The 21,245-nt window shown below is 39.9% G+C and overlaps 1 protein-coding gene across 4 annotated transcripts in view; it reads right to left on the bottom strand.

Annotated features, from left to right (window-relative positions):
• Positions 1-19,848, bottom strand: part of LOC123951466 (phosphatidylcholine translocator ABCB4) — a 199,187-nt gene extending 179,339 nt beyond the window's left edge. The window contains exons 1-4 of one of the 4 annotated variants that reach the window (XM_046020212.1): positions 19,656-19,848; positions 19,157-19,227; positions 13,588-13,639; positions 1,066-1,237 (exon numbers count right to left, since the gene is read on the bottom strand). In XM_046020212.1, coding sequence (XP_045876168.1) covers positions 1,066-1,237; positions 13,588-13,639; positions 19,157-19,221 — 289 coding nt within the window. In that variant the 5' untranslated portion in view covers positions 19,222-19,227; positions 19,656-19,848. Of the gene's footprint in view, positions 1-1,065; positions 1,238-13,587; positions 13,642-19,156; positions 19,234-19,655 lie in introns of those variants that run through there. The other 3 variants (XM_046020209.1, XM_046020211.1, XM_046020213.1) reach the window with 3 other exon arrangements.
• Between the last annotated feature and the right edge of the window lie 1,397 nt (positions 19,849-21,245).

Raw genomic sequence — 21,245 nt, 5'->3', positions numbered from 1 at the left:
ACTGAGTTTAAATCAATCTAGGCTTGACCAAAGGTGACTTGAGAGCTCAGAGAAAGCAACCAGCTCCTCCTCCGTCAACTGTGAATGTGAGAGTATGTATGGCACCCAAATCTTTTCAATGGTTCAGTCTCTTTCCTGCTCTCCTGGAAGACTGTTTTAGATCTCCTTCCCTTATCAGCCAAGTGTCTTACTTCTCACTTCACTGAGAAAATTGAAGTAATCCCAAGAAAACTTCCACAAATTCTCACCTCCTCCTTAAGTCGGCTCTGGGCGCTGGCACTCACATGCTCTCCATTTCCACCCATTACAGTGAATAAGTTTATCTGTGCTTCTACCTAAAGCAAGTATTTCCTTTGGGGCATTATATTCCATCCTTTGTCAAGGACATCATGCAAACAACTCTCTTCCCTCAGTCTCAAAGCATCATTTTTTTCTCTATCTTTTGGATCATTTCCACCAGCATACAAACAAGCTATTATTTCTTCCATACACACACACACACACACACACACACACACACACACACACACACTCTTGGCCATATTTATCCAAGAAGCCCAACCTGTGACAATATCCAAAGTTAAGTTTCTGGTGTTTACTGCTCAAACCTACTGTCTTTCTTGATAGTAACTGCATCCAGTCTATTCTGCTTCTCAGGCTACACATTTTAGAATCATCCTGGACTCCTATCTCTGACACCCATATCTATCATGTCAAAGAATCACATGACCGAGTCCTACTTATCATTTGATGTCTAGATTAGGTGTTATTTTTGTTTTGTTTTGTTTTTTACCTCTTCCTGAAACTTCCTGTGATTTTTCTGACTTAACAGAGCTATCTTTTTCTACATATCTCTGTCAGCACTTCCAACGTGGATCCTGATGCTTGTGAATATTATCTTCTCAAACTACCAATTACCAATTGGTACCAATAGGAACTGTAGCTCAGATCCCTCCATCTTCCACACAAGTAAACCCACTAGTGTATTTACTAAGAGCTAAATATCGCTTTTAAGTGACAGATTTTTAAGTTTCCAATAAAATCAGTGCTGCAAATAATACTTACTTTCATTAGTTGAGTTTATGAAAGTTATGTTTTTTGGAATTCCTGCATTTGCAAAGCTATCTGTCATTTCTCCAAACACCAGCATCATGAGGGGGAGTGCAGCTCCATGGATGATGGCAGCCATTGTCCCCACCAACATATACAACTTATCAAGCCAATTTGAGTAGCGAAACTAAAAAAAAAAAAAAAAAAAAAGGAAATGTAAAGAAGAGGAACAATCAGCACAGTTTTATGGATGGTTTGCTCTACTTTCCAAATACATCCAAAATCCCAACATTTCTCATTTCTAACAATCCTAACAATCTCATTTCTACTACTACTACCATCTGGTCCAACCTAAACAATTATAAGAGCCTAATTATAAATGGATATTTGACTCTTCTATTGAGTTCTGACCTACTTCTTCATATTGGACTCAGTTTGTCTTCTTTTCTTATATATGAGGTTTGATGAGAGGGATGGGACACGCTGGAAAATTGTAAAAGTCTTTAAAGGTACAACTATAAAAATATGTATTTGTTCTTCTGATTTCCAAGGTAGAAACCACTTTTCATCTCAATTTTTTTTGGTTAACCAAGAAAAATCTTGACTGTCAAAGTCCCCTCTGAGGCCACCACTAAGGAACTATTTTGCTGCTTTATGAAAATTGCTTGAGTAAAAGATCTGCCGCATAATGAAATTAGCATGAAGGTAAAATTATCTGAATGCAATCAGGCCTCAATAGTAAGAAGGAAGGAGAAAGGAAGAATCAGTTATATGCACGCTTCCCAAAAAGAGGTTTCCTGAAATGGCAGAATATGGCCATAATGCCTGACCAATGTAGATGTGCATAATCTCTTTAATCACAGGCAGGTCAAAAGTAAAGACAGGCTTCTCTGGATTCAGAAAGTGATGAGAACAGACAGTAAGGGGAATGGGCTCAAGGCTCTGTGGCAGTCCAGTTGAGAAGAAATCAATACTTCTGCCGTATTATTCAAGGAACTAGTTAAGGACTGAAATACAACCAAATGAAAGAAAACAGACAGATGAAGCATTCTGTGGGGGTTTGTGGATAAATCCCAATGCAGGGGATTGTCCTGTGGATGCATGAGGTAGAGTCAGCCGGTTTGTAACTTAAAAAAAGAATCATAGGTCTAGGCAGGGAACCTAAACCAAAAGAAAGATCAAGATCAGGCAACATAAAAGACACATCAGCAGAAAGATTTGAGACAAGGAGACAGAAGCCAATCTTAAAGTTAGCTAAAAAGGAACTTACAGTAGTAACAACTAGGAATATGTACGGAATTGACAAGTGGAGAAATAAAGAGCAGAACAGTTCTTGGCAGTAGTGACTGGCAGTTCATGAAGTAGGAAAGCATTAGTAAAACTGAGCTTTAAAATTAGCAAAAATTCAGGGTGCCTAGGTGGATTGGTTAAGTGTTCAACTCTTGGTTTTGGCTCAGATCATGATCTCAGGGTTGTGAGATCAAGCCCCGTGTCAGACTCCGTGCTCAGTGTGGAGTGTTTGAAGATTCTCTCCCTCTGCCTCTCCCACACATTTTCTCTCTCTTTCAAATAAATAAATAAATCTTTTTTTTAAAACATTAGCAAAAATTCAAGTTTGGTGGAAGAAGAACATCTAATATATACTTAGGTCTTTGCATTCAAACTTTTTCTAGGGGCACCTGGGTGACTCAGTCAGTTAAGCATCTGACTCTTGGTTTCAGATCATGTAGTCTCATGGGTTTTGAGATTGCGCCCCCCACTGCATGAAGATTCTCAACCTCTACCCCAAAAAGGGGCAGAGCACAAAGGCCTCTCTCTTTCTCTCTCTTAAATAAATATTTTTAAAAATATCTCTAGCTCTTAGAGAAGTAATAAAGCAAGCTCAAATTTGAGTTAATGACATACCCATAATCGATAACATCCTCTTCTTTATAAATTGAAACAGGGAAAATGTGTTTTTGGGCACTTTTTTCATATTTCATTGAAACACAGGCTAAATTTTGTCATTATTTACTTTGCCTTAACTAAGCATTCATCCACCTCTTCAAAAAAAAAATATAAATAAGGGGCGCCTTGGTTAGGCGACTGACTGCCTTCGGCTCAGGTCATGATCCCGGAGTCCTGGGATAGAGTCCCGCATCAGGCTCCCAGCTCCATGGGGAGTCTGCTTCTCCCTCTGACCTTCTCCCCTCTTATGCTCTCTCACACTCTGTCTCTCTTTCTCTCAAATAAATAAATAAAATCTTTAAAAAAACACATAAATAAGGAGAAAGAGATGGACAGAAGCCATTTATCTTCTCTTAGAGACTCCTTTAAAGTGGATAAAATAATATATTCCTTAGTAGAGGAAGAGAAAATAGTTGATATACAAGGATTTCTCTCATCACCACTCCCATAGGATCTTTTACTACCAAAACTAATCACTGACCATAATAAAAACAAGCAGGCCATGAATATAAATATTTACTCAATGCCTACCCAATGACTAATAAAAGACAGATAAACACCAAAGGTGTAAGTCCTGCCTTCAAAGTGCTTAAAGAGGAGAAGGAAGGCAAAGCAAAGAAGTATATGCAATCTATATTCTGCACTCTAAGACAGCGTAGTGTATGCAGTAAAACAGACATAAAACAGAGCAAATGGTCATTTCCTCCTTTGTGGAAAAGCCCCATAGAGGAGGTTTTTCATCTTCCCAGGCTTGAAAGTTTGGCATTTGTTCAGAAGCAAGAAAGAAGGCGTTCCAACCAAGAAAGAAGGCCTCCAGCCAAGGAGGCAGAGCAGTATGCTCAGAGAAGATGGGGGTACGTGGTGTAGAAGCAGTAATAAAAAGCTGACTGACAAAGAAGCACCCTTCACCGAGCGAGGGCAAACCAGAGGAGACAAGAGTCGGAGGGAAGGGACACAGGAAGTTTCTTTTTGTGCTATTTGATGGCTTATCCTGGAAATGCTATCTGAGAAGCTCATGGAGAGAATTCAGAGTTCGGAACGCAGTTTCATGATACTAGCGTATATAGCAGAAGTCATGCAAGTTGGATAAGATCATCCAGGAAGAGAAAAAGAGTGACTGGGGTTAAGAATAATTTGAAAATGAAGTAATCAAGACAGCATGTTGACTGTCCTTTTGATGATCTCGGGGCAAAAGGAAAAGCAAGAGAATGGACACCTGACAGGGAAGCAACATCGAGGACAGACTAGTTAATGAAGTCTCACACATGTTTACAGGTACATCAGTCACAGTGGTGACTGGTGAAAAAACAGAAGGAAACTGAATTGGGCAACATCCTACAGAACAAAGGAAAAAAAGTTGCAAGAACCTGAGTAGATGGATCATTAGTGGATCTTATATCTAATGGGTAAACAAGATATCCCCATGATGCCCCAGCATCACTCATAGCTCCAAGGGGGTACAAGTCCTTTCACAACAGAAGGGTTCAATATGTCATCACCTTAACCGAGTGACCAAATTTAGTATTGTAAAATAATAAAATATTCTGACATTTGATATTTCCAGATATGATGAGACATGAAGCACACAGCATCTCCCACACAATCTTCTTACCACAAAATATGTAATGTGAATGTATTTATAATTTTCAGAATATTAAAAATGTAAGCCATAGAAGAATAAGTGAAATGATGCCATAAGAAAGCAATAAAAAGAGTCTAGAAAATGAGGCATTCTACAGGACAAACAGTATAGTCTTTTTAGCATGCCAATGTCATTTTGAACAAGAAAGCTTCTAGACTTGGAAGACACAATATCTAAGTATTGTCACTGACTAGATCCTCTTTCAAACAAATCAATTGTAAAAGACATTTTGTTTCAGAGATAACAGGAAATATTTGAACGTGAACTGGACATTATATAATATTAAGGAATTAGAACTCACTTTGTTAAATTGAACATTGTGTTATGTTTTATAAGAAAATGTTGTGTAGGAAAAATTTTGAGGTATGTCAACAGGCAGCTATGCAAGAAACATCACAAAATCTATGATTTCAGGTGAAATGGAAGGCAAAATGTTAATCGTTAGATATAGACAATGGGTATATGAGCATGACTTTTATTGTTCTACTTTTCCATATGTCTGAAAGTCTTCACAATAAAACTTGGTAAAGGGAGAATGGTTCTCAAACAGGCAAAGCTTGAGCTTCATCTCAAGCTAGAAGGAACAAGCTAAGCGTAGGCACAGATACAAGTTTCCAAGAACAAGGACAAAGCTGACAGGGCTCAGAACCTCATGTTTATTTGTGACAGGAGGCAAGACTGATTTCTGGAGACAAAGTAATAAGAAGATTTGAGGAAAGTAGTAACATAAGACTGAGTAGCACAAAGGCCTCAGTGAAATGTTGAGTTCTATCACTTAATAGAAAGGGAAGTTTGGGGAAAATAATCTCTTAATAATACTTCAGTATCTACATTTATAAAATGAAGAAAATATTCATATAGGCAGCAAGCCTCACATAGTGGTTGTGAGAATGAAAATGAGAATTAAATAAACTTTAATTAGGCACACAATATACTAATATATCATATAAGCAGGTACTGTTATGGGTTTAGGAAATGTAAAAATTAATAAGACTGTTCAGTAGTTTACAGTGAAGGAAACAAAAAAAATGTTGTGACACATCAGGTAAAATGTAAGACAGAGGCTTACACTAATTATAATCAGAGCCCTTCGAATATAAGGAAATATAAGACGTTTGGCTAGATATTGATAAGAAAGAGAGGAGGGGTGCACCCAGAACTATGTAGAAGGAAGATTGATGCATAAAGGCAAGTGGTTTAGGTAATATTCAGCAGGCTTGATGGTTAACTTGACTTACCATAGTGCCTGGGTTGTTGGAGAAAAAAGTCAAGGAATCCATTAATTTATTCATTCATTCAACGTTCAAAAGATTATTTGTTAAGAAATTAGTAAGGCTTATGTTTGGTTCTAGGTACTGGCAATAACAGTGAAAAAGACAAGCTCCCTGTCCTCATAGAGTATACACTCAAATGCAAATAGTTAAAGGGGAAACTGATGTATTCAATACTCACTCAGTATGTAAGTACCTAGTCAAGAAAACATACAAAAACTCCTTCCCTCATAGAGCTTAGACCACAATGACAGGCAGAGTCAGCCGGCTTAGCCTGCCTGGTTAGGGACTGCCTCTCTGAGAAGATAACATCAGAGCTGAGACCTCAATGACAGGAAGGATATAGTCAGTCTCTTGATGATCTGGAGACAGAACATTTCAGGCAGGAAGAGCAAATGCAAAGGTCCTGTGGTGAACAAAAGCTCTGTGTATCTCAAGGACCAAACAGAATCACCACTGTGGCAAGGGCAGAGTTCAGGAGATTTGTCTGCAGTGAGATCAGAGACAAGCCAGAGGACAGATTACACAGGGCCTTTCCAGCCAGAGGAATGAGTCTGGGTTTTACTCTAAATTTCTCAACTAAATACAAAGGAAAGGCAGGAACTGAGGAGATTTTATGTGGCTACCATGGATAGAATGGCTTCCAAAAGAGCAAAAGTGGAATAAGGGGACCAGCAATAGAGAGTGGCTGAGAGCAAAGCCTTGACCAAGTGTGGTAGGCAGAATAATGCCCCTGCTCCATAAACAGGTCCATATGCTAATCCCAGGAAACTGTGAATGTTTCCTTACATGGTAAAAGGGATTTTACAGATATTAAGGATCTTGAGATAGGGCCTGTATTATAGATCCTGTATTATCCAAGCGGACCAAATGTAAAGACAAGGATACTTATAAGAGGGAGCGGTGGGTGGGGTAGGGTTCAGACTCAGCAGGAAAAATGATGACTAAAGAGGTTGGAGGGATGCAGGAAGAGGCCGTAAGTCTAGGAGGGCAGGCAGTCTCTAGAAACTGAGAGGGGGGAAGGAAGCATTCTATCTTGAGTCTCCAGAAGGGATCCTGCTCTGTTGACACCTTGATTTTAGCCCAGTGAGACTTTGGGCCCCAGAACTATAAGGTAATAAATTTGTGTTGTTTGAAGACACTAAATTCATGGTGCTTTATTACAAAAGCAATAGTAAATGAGTACCCAAAGTCTAAAAAAGGATAAAAAAGATTAAAAGGCTAAGCTAGAAGGAATCAAATATTGAGGCTGAAAAGTTTAAGACTGACACCTTTGAGTTTATAGCGTCTTAGATGGAAGTCCGCCCAGGTGATGAACCCAAGGTCCGTGTTCACAAGTATAATTTACTAGAGTAGAAGTGAAGGCTGTTGAAACTGAAAAGGTCAAAGAACATCAGGCCAAGGAGTCATTATTAAGGCTACCCAAATAGAAGAATGATGAGAGCATAGGTGAGAGAAGTAGAAGCAATTACATGCCAACATCCTCAATGGAGGAACAAAAGTAACTACAAATTGGTAAAGGAAACTACTGCAAATAGATAGGAGATACGAAAACTGTGTGGAATGAAACTGAAACGGGAAAAGTTTTGCATGAATTTGGAAATGTCTATGTGAAAGGAGATTATGCTAAGTGAAATAAGTCAAACAGAGAAAGTCAATTATCATATGGTTTCACTTATTTGTGGAACATAAAGAATAGCATGCAGGACATTAGGAGAAGAGGAAAAGTGAAGGGGGAGAAATCGGAGTGGGAGACGAACTATGAGAGACTATGGAATCCAGGAAACAGAGTTTTAGAAGGGAGGGGGTAGGGGGATGGGTGAGCCTGGTGGTGAGTATTAAGGAGGCCACAGTTTGCACGGAACGCTGGGTATTATATGCAAACAATGAATCATGGAATACTACATCAAAAACTAACGATGTACTGTATGGTGACTAACATAACACAATTTAAAAAAAAAGTATGTAAATGTCCACTCCATTACTGAGTCCTGGGTTAAAGAACTTTAACTTCACAAACTAAGATGACAAAAGACATAAGAGAGGAGTGTCTGGGTGGCTCAGTCAGTTAAATGTCTGACTTTGGCTCAGGTCATGATCCTGGCCGGGGAGCGGGGCGGGGTGTGGGGTGGGGTGGGGTGGGGGGTCATTGCTCAGTGGGAGCCTGCTTCTCCCTCTCCCTTTGCCCCTTCCCCTGCTTATGCTCTTTGTCAAAAAAATAAACAAAATCTTTAAAAAATTTAAAGAGAGATAAGAACAAAATCAGCAGATTGTAGCATCATGAACGCAAAGAGATGAGCATGGTAGAGAGTTTCAAGCACTACTTAAAAGCCAAGATGAATCAACACATGTCTACTGAATTTGGTGAGCGGTAGGAACAGAAGCCAAGTTATAGTATGTTAAGAAATGAATGCAAAGTAAAACTAACACAAGTAAAGGCAGCGCCTGTGTGTGAAGCAAGCAAGAGAGGAGTGGCTTGAAGGATGCTGTTGGGGAAACTGAAGACACCTCCCATGTAAATGCCAATGGGAAAGACCCAGTAGGGAGGGAGAGACTGTAGATACAGAAGAGAAAGGATAATAATAATAGTAATGTAAAGTCCTTGAGAAGGCAGAGGATGTGGGACTCAAAGTACAAATGGGTGAGTTACTTTTTTTTTTTAAGAGAGTGTGAGAGAGTGTGGGGGGTGGGGAGGGGCAGAGTGAGAGGGAAAGAATCTTCAGCAGGCTCCACACTCAGCACAGAGCTTGACATGGGACTTGATCTCACGACCCTGAGATCATGAGCTGAGCTGAAATCAAGAGTCAGGTGCTTAACTGACAGAGTCACCCAGATGCTCCTCATGAGTGATTAGATTTAAGAACCAGATTCTTCCTCTGTTACCTTAGGGGAGAAGGAGGAAGGATCTGATCCAGGGACAGACAGGCTTGTATATTCTGTTTGTGAAATAAAAGAAGAGCTCATCCACTGAAGGGGGAAGAAGAGAAGTGGGAAATTTGAAAAGTATAGAGGTTTGACCTAGCCAGTAGTGAGAAGAGGAGGGGTAGGATTCTGGCTGGGAATATACCCTGCTGTGAGGTGTGCGACAACAATCAGGTGAAAGAAACCAAGAAAGCAGACCGTGATGCTGTTTGGATGACATGTGAAAGGATGTTTTTAGTTTGGGCAAGAGAAGCGGCTGCTGGAAAAATGGTGGGGTAATGGGCCAAATATCCATAGAGAATAGTGAGCAGGTTGAAAAGAAAGGAGATGGCCAACTGATTTAAGCTGCTGCTGCAGTAGGTCACTCCGGGGGCACAACAGTTTCAAAACACCATAAAGGATGTAAGTGTACAAGCAGATGGCTGGTGTGAGGGGGGGAATAGATAATTGCACCTGTGAAGGTCAAGAAGCCATTACCCAGAACACCATAAAACTTATGCAAGATAGCAGGAGCTCTGAGAGCGGAAAGGGAGACTGTGAGCCTGGTGGTAAAGTCTCCAATGATGAATGACCAGGTGGCCAGAAGATAATGGCATAAAGAAAAAGACTCTTTGATTCTGGGCAGATAAAAGCTTAACCGTTCATAAACTATCATAAATGATTCAAGTTGTTAAAGGCTCTAGCTCTGGAGGGGTACTTGGGTGGCTCCGTGGGTTAAGCAACTGCCTTCAGCTCAGGTCATAATCTCAGGGTCCTTGGATCCTGCGACGGCTCCCTACTCAGTCAGGATTCAGCTTCTCCCTCTCCCTCTGCCCCTCCCACTGCTTGTCCATGCATGCATGCTCTCTGTCTCCAATAAATAAATAAAATCTTAAAAAAAAAAAAACCTCTAGCTCTGGAGTAAGCAGATTGCAGCAAATTCTGAATCTGCCCTCTTACTAGCTACGTAAATCTGTGACTGTGAGTGCATTGCTTAACTTGTCTGAATCTGTTTCATCATCTAGTGTAAGGTCAACGCAACCTCGTAGGTAGGTTATCAGATCACTCTACTTAACAAGTACGTGGCACAGAGGAAGCACTAGATAGGTAATAGATCTTACCTATTTAAAAAATTAGTTTTTCAATAAAATACATGAAGTAGAACGTTCAGAGTCGAAACTGCCGCATCTTTCTGACAAGAGCGTGTAATCTTTCAGGAGCGCTATGCGTTAAGAACTGCAGCCCCACTGGTATTTTTCCCGTCTTGATTTCCATCTGTTCCATTTCCTTACTTGCTTTAGATTTTATTCTACTTTTATGTTTCTTGTTCTGTTGAAACAAGGCCCTGTATTTTTTTAAAAATGCTTGTAGGGGCACCTGGGTGGCGCAGTGGGTTAAAGCCTCTGCCTTCGGCTCAGGTCATGATCCCGGGGTTCCAGGATGGAGCCCCGCATCGCGCTCTCTGCTCAGCGGGGAGCTTGCTTCCTCCTCTCTCTCTGCCTACTTGTCATCTCTCTGTCAAATAAATAAATAAAAAATCTTTTAAAAACAAAAAAATGCTTGTAGAAAAACTTGAATATCGCCTACCTCTTTTTGATCACTTTCTCAAGGCTGCCAAAAAGTCTCATAGTAGAAGTAAGTTAATACTGTAAGCTGAAGGGGCGCCCGTGGCTCAGTGGGTTAAAGCCTCTGCCTTCGGCTCAGGTCATGATCCCAGGATCCTGGGATCGAGCCCCACATCGGGCTCTCTGCTTTGCAGGGAGACTGCTTCCTCCTCTCTCTCTCTGCCTACTTGTGATCTCTGTCTGTCAAATAAATAAATAAAATCTTTAAAAAAAAAATACTGTAAGCTGAAGACTTGCAGTTTCAAAAGACCTGTATTCAAGGTTGGCCCTTGGTGGGCATCTAGAACTTGGATTTGAGGTTGGGGTTAACTGATAAAAGTGGCCAAATTATTTGGCATAGGTGTTCTATGCTGAATACCTGCCTTCCTTCTATGAGTCTGAAATTCTGGTATACGCCAAGCCTTCATGATCAGCCCCTAGCACAAATTTTGAGTGCTGAGTGTCTAATGAGCTAGTCTGATAGCATTTCACAGTTGTCCCAATTTAAGTGTGACTCCACTGGGCAAAGACTCAGGGGAGCTTATGCCTCATTTCTCCTGGACTTCTGCCTCGTTCTTTCCTTTTCCCCTTGCTTTGTATCCTTTTGCTGTAATAAATCTTAGCCATGAGTATTACAAGTAGGACAATATGCTGAGTCCTGAGAGTCTCTCTTCTTTTTTTTTTTTTAAAGATTTTTTATTTATTTATTTGACAGACAAAGATCACAAGTAGGCAGAGAAGCAGGCAGAGAGAGAGGGGGAGAAGCAGGCTCCCTGCCAAGCAGGGAGCCCGATGCGGGGCTCAATCTCAGGACCCCGAGATCATGACCTGAGCTGAAGGCAGAGGCTTTAACCACTGAGCCACCCAGGCGCCCCCTGAGAGTCTCTCTTCTGAGTGAATCATTGAACCTGGGATTTTGGGGGGGCCCTGACACATGAGTTTTTGTCTTAGCTGATAACATCAGCACTCTACTATGAAAAGTTCTGAATGTGTCCTCGTGTCTATAAGTTTTACATACAAGTTCAGTTCAGTTTTCTGTGTCAGCTCTTCAGGAAAAAGACATGAGAAAAAGCCACATAAATAATACAGCTCTTCCTCAAAAGGCTTGCAGTATATTCCTTCTATGCTATCCTGAGCAATGTGATTGAGAACATGAACTTCACAGGTCTGAATCCTGACCCTGTTGTGTATCAAGTGGGCAAGCTAATATGTCTGGACTCAGTTTCTTCACCTGTAAAATTAGAATAATAGTAGTATGTATCTCAAAGGGAGTTGTAACAGTTAAATGAGTTTTATGTACTTAGGACAACACATAGCATATAGTATTGTATGTGCTGTTATTCCCTCAAACTTAAACTCCAGATTTTTACTCTTTGGTGGCTTAAATTATATTGATAGTATTACCTCTCTATATTAATTAGATTTTCTTTTTTAAAAAGATTTTATTTTTTTTATTTGACACAGAGAGAGGCAGTGAGAGAAGGAACACAAGCAGGAGTAGTGGGAAAGGGAGAAGCAGGCTCTCCCTTGAGCAGGGAGCCTGATGCGGGGCTGGATCCCAGGACCCTGGGATCATGATCTGAGCTGAAGGCAGACGCTTAATGACTGTGCCACTCAGGTGTCCCTAGATCTGTTAGATTTTCTAAAATGAGACTTTTTTTTTTAAAGATTTTATTTATTGATTTGACAGACCGAGATCACAAGTAGGCAGAGAGACAGGCAGAAAGAGAGGAAGGGAAGCAGGCTCCCGGCCAAGCAGAGAGCCCAATAAGGGGCTGGATCCCAGGACCCTGGGATCATGACCTGAGCCAAAGTCAAAGGCATTAACCCACTGAGCCACCCAGGTGCCCCTAAGATGAGACTTTAAAAAGAAAAATTTCAGCTACAATAAAAACTAAACCATAAAAGACAGAAACATTTTGGTCTCAAAATGACAAAACTGAAATTAAATCTTGGGAATAAACCCTACTTTAACATAAAAGGTTCTTTTAATAAATAAGAATGAAGTATAAAACAAAAACTGCCCCTTGGTCACCTGAGTAGTCTTTTTTTTTTTTTTTAAGATTTATTTATTTTTGAGAAAAAGAGAGGGCAAGCATGCATGAGCAGGGGAGGGGCAGAGAGAGAGGGAGAAAAAGAATCCCAAGCAGACTCCGAGCTGAACATGGAGCCCAACATGGGGTTCAATCCCAAGACCCTGAGATCATGAACCTGAGCTGAAACAAAGAATCAGACACTTAACCTACTGAACCACTTAGGCACCCCCCCCAAGTGTCTTTTTGAGAATGACCCAAACATATAGTTTCATTCCCAAAGTATTCCAAAGAGAGGAGAGATAGGACAAAAGGTGAAACCATAGCCAGAGCAACTTGATGGCAACAAGATGACTATGTAAGATTTTATAGTCAAATTGCTAATATCTACTTTATAAGATAGGCTACCCCTCCCCCACCACCAACTTTTAAAAAATATCTGATGTATTATGACTGAATTATAAAGTATGCACTCGCTGCCAGACTTCATCGGTTCAGTAGTGTTACAGGTTCTTGGGAAAGAATAAAAGAAGGACCCAGGTAGAGAGAGACTATCATTCAACCATACCTATAAAATCCCTGTCTTATTCCAAATCTGACACAAGAAAAATTTCTAAGCAACGACCATGCAACCAGAAAACGAGATTATGAATTTTATAAGCGTTTTCAAAGTAGAGATTATTATTCAGCACAGAGAAATGATGACAGGTACTAGGTACATAGTAATAAATAATGCATTGCTAACTTCTATTTTTTGGGTGCCTGAGACTTTGACCTCAAACCTGCCAGAATTTGAGAGCCACTGATGAAAAAGAAACTTGTATCCTGTTAGAACCACACTCTACCTACTGGCTGAGACCGATCACAGAGAAAAGTGCTTGCATAGATAACAGACCACAAGCCACATAAAAAAATTAGCAGAATACTGAAACGTAGGCCAAGAAGAGTGGCTGTTGAGGCTCAATCATAATACGCCATGATTGGCATTCCACTGAAAACAAGCTAACTTAAACCTATTCATTTTGCTTCTTCATTAACATACACTCCAAGACAATTATGATATCAGGTGAAATATCTCTTTTCTAGGGAAGAAGTCAAATTTCCAAAGCAATTTGATCACTAAGTAAATTCAGACTCACCATTGCAAATGTACTGACAGTTGGTTTCTTTTCTTTCTTCTCATTTTTGTTACTGAAAAATAGTAATAGGATTACACAAAACTATTACAATTCATAAATTTTTAAATGACCAAATGAACATAGATCCTATATTTAATAACAAATAGGACAAAGAAACACATCTATATTATCCCATAAAAACATACGTTAATAGTATGATCTCATTTATGAAGTTTAAAAATATTTACATGTATTTTAGAAATCTGTATATGTGATTATCACTGGGTATTGAGATTTCTATCAAAATATTTTCTTCTTTGTACCTCTGGTATTTCCTAATTTTCTATGATGAATACACATACAACTTTTGCAATTATTAAAAATAATACTAGGGTGCTTGGATGATTAAGCATTTGCTTTTGGCTCAGGTTATAATCCCGGGGTCCTGGAATCAAGCCCCGTGTTGAGCTGCCTGCTCAGTGGGGAGTGTGCTTCTCCCTCTCCCTCTGCCCCACCCTCCTGCTTGTGCTCTTTCTCTCAAACGAATAAAACCTTTAAAAATAATAAGAACATAAGAGAACTTACTGTTTTCATTCTACAGACAGTCTCCAATTTACAATGGTTTGCCTTTTGGATGGTGAGAAAGGGTTATGCATTCAATTGAAACTCTACTTCGGGTAAGGAAGCTGGATGTTTTCCCAGGGCTAGCAATATGCAGTACAGCACTCTCTCTTGATGCTGGGCAGCAGCAGTGACCGACAGCTCCCCATCAGCCATCAGATCATAAGGGTAAACAACCCATACACTTAAAACCATTCTGTACCCATACAACCGTGCTGTTTTTCAGTGCAGTATTCAATAAATTACATGAGATATCCAACACTTTGTTACAAAACGGGCTTTGTGTTAGATGATTTTGCCCAACCATCGGCTAATGTAAGTGTTCTGAGCACGTGTAGGGTAGGCTAGGGCTAAACTATGATGTTCAATAGGTTAGGTGTATGAAAGGCATTTTCAACTAACAAAATGGGGTTGGGGGAAATATGTAAGTTAAGGAAGACCTGTAATTAGAAAATCATTCATATTCTCCGGAACTAATTCTCTTAATCATCATCTAAGCAATGCTAGCAGTTGATATTCTATCTACATATTACCTACATATTATCCTCAGTCTTTCTACGAATGGAGAGTGGTGGCAATCAGAAGCTGGGCATAAACTAACCTAAGAAGAAAGGTAATTAAATCATTCTCTATCAGTCAATCTAATTCTGAAAGGAAGTCTGGAGCCCCAAATGTACCATTAAGGCAATAAATTCAATCTAGAAAAGCTATGATCAAAAAAGATGGTCTGTAAACTGTCAGAAACCTGTCCTCAGGAATAAGAAGGCTGATTATTACTTTGAGCCCAGATTCAAATGACTGTAGCTATAAGCTGTTTTCCACTCTGTGTAACAGCCACCTAGAACATGAAAGCCAACTGACCGAAAGCAGCCTCAGCCTCTTTATTTTCATATGTACAAACTAAAGACTATTCCAGAGAAGAATCACATGTTTATACAGATTTCCAAGTTCAAAAGTAAATTTGTCTTTGTCTTTGTTCTTTACGCTAAGCAAGGAAATTTTTTTTCTAAAGGAAAAAAAAATCCACAGCTTACTCCATATTTGGCTTTAAAGTGATGTTAGACACACAAAATACACAAACATAACTCTTCAGAATTGGTCCCACCCTATTCCCAATAAAGCATGGTTTCAGTATCTCTGGAACCAGGATGAGAGGAAAAAAGCAGTCACACATAATTGAATTTTAGCTCCAAGCCTTTTATTTATTTTTTCATTCTCTAAAACTGCTCCTACTCTGGAAATTTTATAATATTTCAAATACTGGCTAAGTAAACACTTCCCACACACAATCTCATTTAATCTTATCTCAATCTCTGTGAGGCAGGCACATTTTTGTCCTTCTGTCAGAGCTGAGAAAACTGCAGGTGAAGAGAGTTCAGGAACTTGCCCAAGGTCACAGAACTGGAACAAAGCCAAGTTTAAAAGGAAAAGCCTGTCCCCTAAACACTAAGCTACTATTCAGTGCAACCTCAGACTTCTAGGATACTGCATTATATAGAAATACATTTCCACATTGATTTCTCATCCCTACTAGATCATTAATTTATCCTCATCAGCTTCAAACACAGGACTTATAAAAAGCAAGTCTCTTATCAGACCATTAGAAATACATATATCCCAAATGATACTATCACCTGACCAATATACATATTAGCAAAGCCACATGCTTCTTTTTAATTCCAAATTAGAACATATAGTTTAAAAAAAAACCTCAGAGAACAAGAGATCAGATTTGTGGTTATCAGAGGCTGAGAGGGCGTGGAGACAGAGGAATTTGATCCAAAGGTACAAAGATAAGGCCCGCGCAGGGGTTTAAAGTATATCAGGATGAGTACAGTTAACAGTGCCATATGATACACAGGAAAGTTGTTATGAGTAGATCCTAAGAGTTCTAATCACAAGCAGAAAAAACTTTTTCGCTTTTTCTTTTTATTGTATGTGTATGAGATGCTAGATGTTAACTAAACATAGTGTGATAATCATTTCACAACATACATAAGTCACACCATAAAGCTGTATACCTTAAATTTACATAGTGCTGTATGTCAATTATATCTCAATAAGACTAGGGAAAAATATACAGTTATAGGAAGACTAGATTAAAATCAGTGATGATGAACACAGCTTAGTAAGAATTTCTCACCTAAAAAACCCACAATTTTGTGTTTAAAAGAAGTCTATAGGCATGGTAAGAAGCAGTAATAAAATGAAGGTATGAGCAGGCCCCAACACATTTCTTTACCATCTCCTTCCACATAACCTCAGTACTTCTTACTCCAGTATCCCTAAGTGGTTGTGTATTTTTTAAAAAATATTTTATTTATTTGACAGAGAAAGACACAGCAAGAGAGGTAACACGAGTAGGGGCAGAGGGAGAGGGAGAAGCAGGCTCCCTGCTGAGCAGGGAAGCCCAATGTGAACCCCAATCCCAGGACCCTGGGATCATGACATGAGCCAAAGGCAGATGCTTAAGGACTGAGCCACCCAGGTGCTCCCCCTAAGTACATTAAGGACATAGTTCTTCTAGGTATCAAACAAAACAAACAACCTAAAAACAAAGGCAGTGTCTTCCTTCCACTATGCAGAGTTTTTTTCTTTTTGTGTATATGAATATTTTCATTAGGAAACCTTTCAAATAGAAAAATTGAAAAAAAAAAAAAAAACCACTGATAATGACTACCCACCCAAAATTCACCTAGACTCAACAATTGTTCACATTTTGACCATATGTTCTTTATCTGTGTAAGTAAGTACACATTATCATCGTTAATATTTTGCTGAGCCATTTGAAAGTAACTTGCAAACATCATGGCACTTCACATTTTCCCACCATTTTCACATTTCAGAACACAGCAATTTTTATATCAACTAATATCCAATCTACTGTCAAATTTCCCAAGAATGTTTTCTATAGGTTTTTCCTTTTCTGATTTTGAACTTAGTTATAATCAAGGTTCACATATTACATTGGATGATTTTGTCTCTTTATCTCTTTTTTATCTTTTTTTTAAAAGATTTTATTTATTTGACAGAGAGAGATCACAAGTAGGCAGAGAGGCAGGCACAGAGAGGGGGAAGCAGGCTCCCCGCTGAGCAGAGAGCCTGATGCAGAGCAGGACTCTGAGATCATGACCCGAGCTGAAGGCAGAGGTTTAAATCACTGAGCCACCCAGGCGCCCCAGTCTCTTTTTTAAATCTAGAAGTCCTTCTGCTGCCTCCAACCACATTGACTTTTTATAGTAATAAGATGTCTTGTAGACTGACCCACATCTGGATAGGTCAGTGTCGAACTGAGTCCAAATTGGGATGTGTTTAAGTATAAAATGCACAGCTGATTTGAGAACTTGGTATGAAAAAGAGAATGTAAACTGTATTATTAATTCTGATTACATATATAAATATTTTAGATATTCCAGCTTCTTTAGAACACACTTTCAAAATGAATTTCACTTGTTTCCTTTTTAGTTTTTTAATGTTACTACTAGCAAATTAACAATTACAAATGGGGCTCACATTATATTTCTATTGGACAGCATCAGTCTAGAAGCTTGATAGGGTTCAGACCAAAATGTTTTTGCAAACATACTTCCTAGGTGGTGTCATGTCACTAACACAGGACTCCATTATGAGTGATGCTAGGTCTGATCACTAGGTCAAGATTGCTAACTGCAAAAATCTCTCCACTGAAAATCCTCACTTTCTTTTTGCCTAGCAAACAGTTGGGATAATTATTAGATACAACTTTTCTCCAAATGGTTTGAGACCCATAACAACACTTGCCTGAGTCAGTGATAACAATGCAGGTTCCAATAAGTTAGCTGGCATTTTTCTGCAAAAAATATTCCTTTATTCTCACTACCTTTTCCCACCTTTTTTGTTTTCCTCTTCATTTCAGAATTTTATTAAAGATTCATGGACTATACTGTATACAGTATTCCACAATCAAGTACAGTGAAGCCAGCTCTTGTGTTCTTTTTGAACAACAAGATAGTCCAGGTTCATTTTTGTATGTGCCCCCCAATCCCAACATACATGGTTGTAATTAACCATTTCCAGGGAGTACAGCTTCCATTTAGTGAGGAATGGTATACAGAAACCAAGATCTGGCAATAAGTGTACTCACTGCTACTGTCCCCTTTAGTGGATAGAAAGTGAACTATTTTAAAACTCGTGAGTTCATACTGAAGTACAGTTCAAATTTAATATTGTTATTAAAACCTTCTTTGATGTCCCTACTTATATTTTTCTTTTACATTGAAAAGCCTGGTTCCTAATAATAATATACTTATTAACTTCTTTTAGTTTTTTTTTTTATTATTATTACAATTTACAACTAAGAATGACCTATGAAGCAAAGTTTAAAATTTCCTGTATGGAAACTGCACTGTGATCAAAATTTACTTAACATTTCCCTATGTGGTTCCATTACCAATGATTACACACAAGGCTAGTAGCTTCCTTGGTCCTGCAGTCTTCTTTTTTCAGAATTTATTCTACAAGTGTCAGATATGCATTTCCTTTAAAACATCAATAAAATCCCACGTTTAACACCTACATGTGGTTTTGGCCTTCTGTCCCATCTGCCATGCCACAAACATGCAATGTGTCTGTGACTAGAATGTTTATGTTTTACCGGAAGCAAGAGACTGGACGACGGAGCAGAGCGGAAGCAGCACATGTCCGGGGATGTGGGCGAGCAACAGCGCTCTAAAGCAGAAAGTTCATGAACCACAGAAAAGGATGTGAGAGCACTGGCGTGTCAGGGGTAGGAAGGCTGAGAAAGAAGCTCGCCAAGGCCGTGGGAATGCGTAAACGCTGTCCTCCACTCAGCCAGTGAACTTCTGCAGAAAAACCATTTGCGTTTAAGGTTAAAAATACCATCTTCTTTTATTTCAGAGCTGGAGACTAGAAATCCATCTCCCAAATTTCTCAAGCCACGCACAGTATGAAAGTGAAACAAACTGGCTACCTTTTTTTGCCCATTTTCAAGAAGTTCTTCTCTGCTCTTCCATTACGGCCTCCTTCAGGATCCATTGTGACCTGAGGAGAAACCACAGGCCATCAGTCAGATGGGGAACCCGCAGAAAGCGGAGGTGGCAATAGTCCACGCCGGCAGCTGGAGGGCGGCGGCGCATCCTGGACTTTGGCCGACGCCTCCGGGGCTCTCCGTCCCGGCTCCTCTCCCGGCGGTGATGTTGCCCCGCGCACCTGCGGCTGACTGGGAAACCCGCTCTCCGGACCGCGCCGGCTCTTTGCGCTCCGGACAGGGTAACCTAGTGCGCGTGGTAAGCGCGGAAGACTGCGGGCTGGGGTGCTCCAGGAGCTCCCCCGGGGACTTGCCAAGAGGAATCTTCCCCTCCCTCCCCTCCGAAGCCCTTCTCCCACGGGGACCCAACTCAGGAAATTGGGGAGCCCGACCCTTCCTGCGAACTTGTCCCCATCTGGCCCTCAGCTTCGCGCGCCCCTACCTCGGGCTTTCCTTCGGACCGTCCACCAAGATGTCAATTTTGGAAGAAGATTGTAAAGGAAAGACCGGTCAGACACGAACAACGGACTCGGCTTCTTAGAGCCGCGAGGAGCCGCAGCTCGAATGCGCCCGGGTTTCCTGCGTCTCTGGGAGTGAGGCGAGACCGCACAGCCCACACCCTGGCGCTCCTGTGCCCAACCAATCAGCCTCATCACTCCTGCTTGCTCTGGGCCCTGCTCGCCTTAATGCTGATTACAAGACGAGTTACGTAAACAGGCTGGATTTGCGGGAGGAATGTCCTCTCCTTTCTCTTGCTCTTCAGTAGAAGAACCACGAGAGAAATGCGCATCAGCTGGATCATGGGGGACACTACACATTTATAGAGTCATATCTCTACATGTCTGCATAACGCTCCATATCCATGGAAATATTTATATTCATCTATTTCCAGTGAAATTACTTCCATGGGTCTCAAGTAGATAATAGAAATGTTCTTTGCCATTGCATCTAATACCGTTGATAAAACAATCTCCGACCTCGTCCATTCTATAGTTAAGGCAAGTTAAACTTTGCTTTCTAGCAGCACCTGGAAAAAAAAGCCAGGTGAAAATTTTCTCCAAGTCTTTCTTCACTATGTTTGGCGGTTTCTGAGGTGTAACTGTTCATCTTTTATTTGAAGATAAATGGAAGGAGAGAGGAAGATTTTTGAAGTACGTAAATAGAAAACGGACATTTCAGAGTAAAATTAATATTTAGAAGTATGTGACCTTTACAGGTTTTAGCCATCAGATCAATGCCTACGTTTTCCCCAAGGCATTTCTAACCTGTTATTTTAATTCGGATTATTTTTTAAAAGTATCATACGTTAGCATATTACTTTAGTTGTGATCTAATTCCATATTTACTGCTACTGTTTACTATTTTTTCTTGTCCACTGTTTTTTCTCACGTTGATGAAAAGTAAGTGCAATCTTCACAGTAAGAATTCATAAAGCAGTGTTAACTCACATAAGAGCTTTTCTTCCTATAAGCTAGGGGAAATGTTTTTGTCACCTTTAGCCTTCATTCTCTGACCTACACCTGTGCCTCTCAGCCAGCTGCAAAAATTTAAAAGAAGAAAAAACTTTATTTATTTAATTGCGTGGTGTACTTTGTGCACTAGAGTACACCTGTGCCTCTCAGCCAGATGCACAAGTTTGAAAGAAAAACTTTATTTAATTGCATAGTGTACTTTCTCTACATTCTTTAAGAAGATCATACTTCAAAGCCCTAATTTTCTTTCCATCTTCTATTCCAAATATTCCATGCCATACTCTGGTTTCTCTTTAGATTGTATAAATCTTTCACCTTTTACCAAATATCCTCTGACTTGATTTTTTTTTTCTTAGCCATACAGTCAAGTTTCTTTGCAAGCTATAAATTAGATTTTCTACCAGGCTACAAATTTTCTCTGTGTTGTCATTGGATATGCACGTGACAGCATGGGTTCACTGGTTAAAGGCCTATCACCAACCCTGTGGTCCACCTGGAGTAAATGTTATAAAGCGTTCATCTTTTTCACATCCATTTTTAATTTGATTCATGATTCTGCG

Source organism: Meles meles, chromosome 10 (assembly GCF_922984935.1).
Source record: "Meles meles chromosome 10, mMelMel3.1 paternal haplotype, whole genome shotgun sequence".
Taxonomy (NCBI): Eukaryota; Metazoa; Chordata; class Mammalia; order Carnivora; family Mustelidae; genus Meles; species Meles meles.
This window is presented reverse-complemented; position numbering and strand designations above follow the sequence as displayed.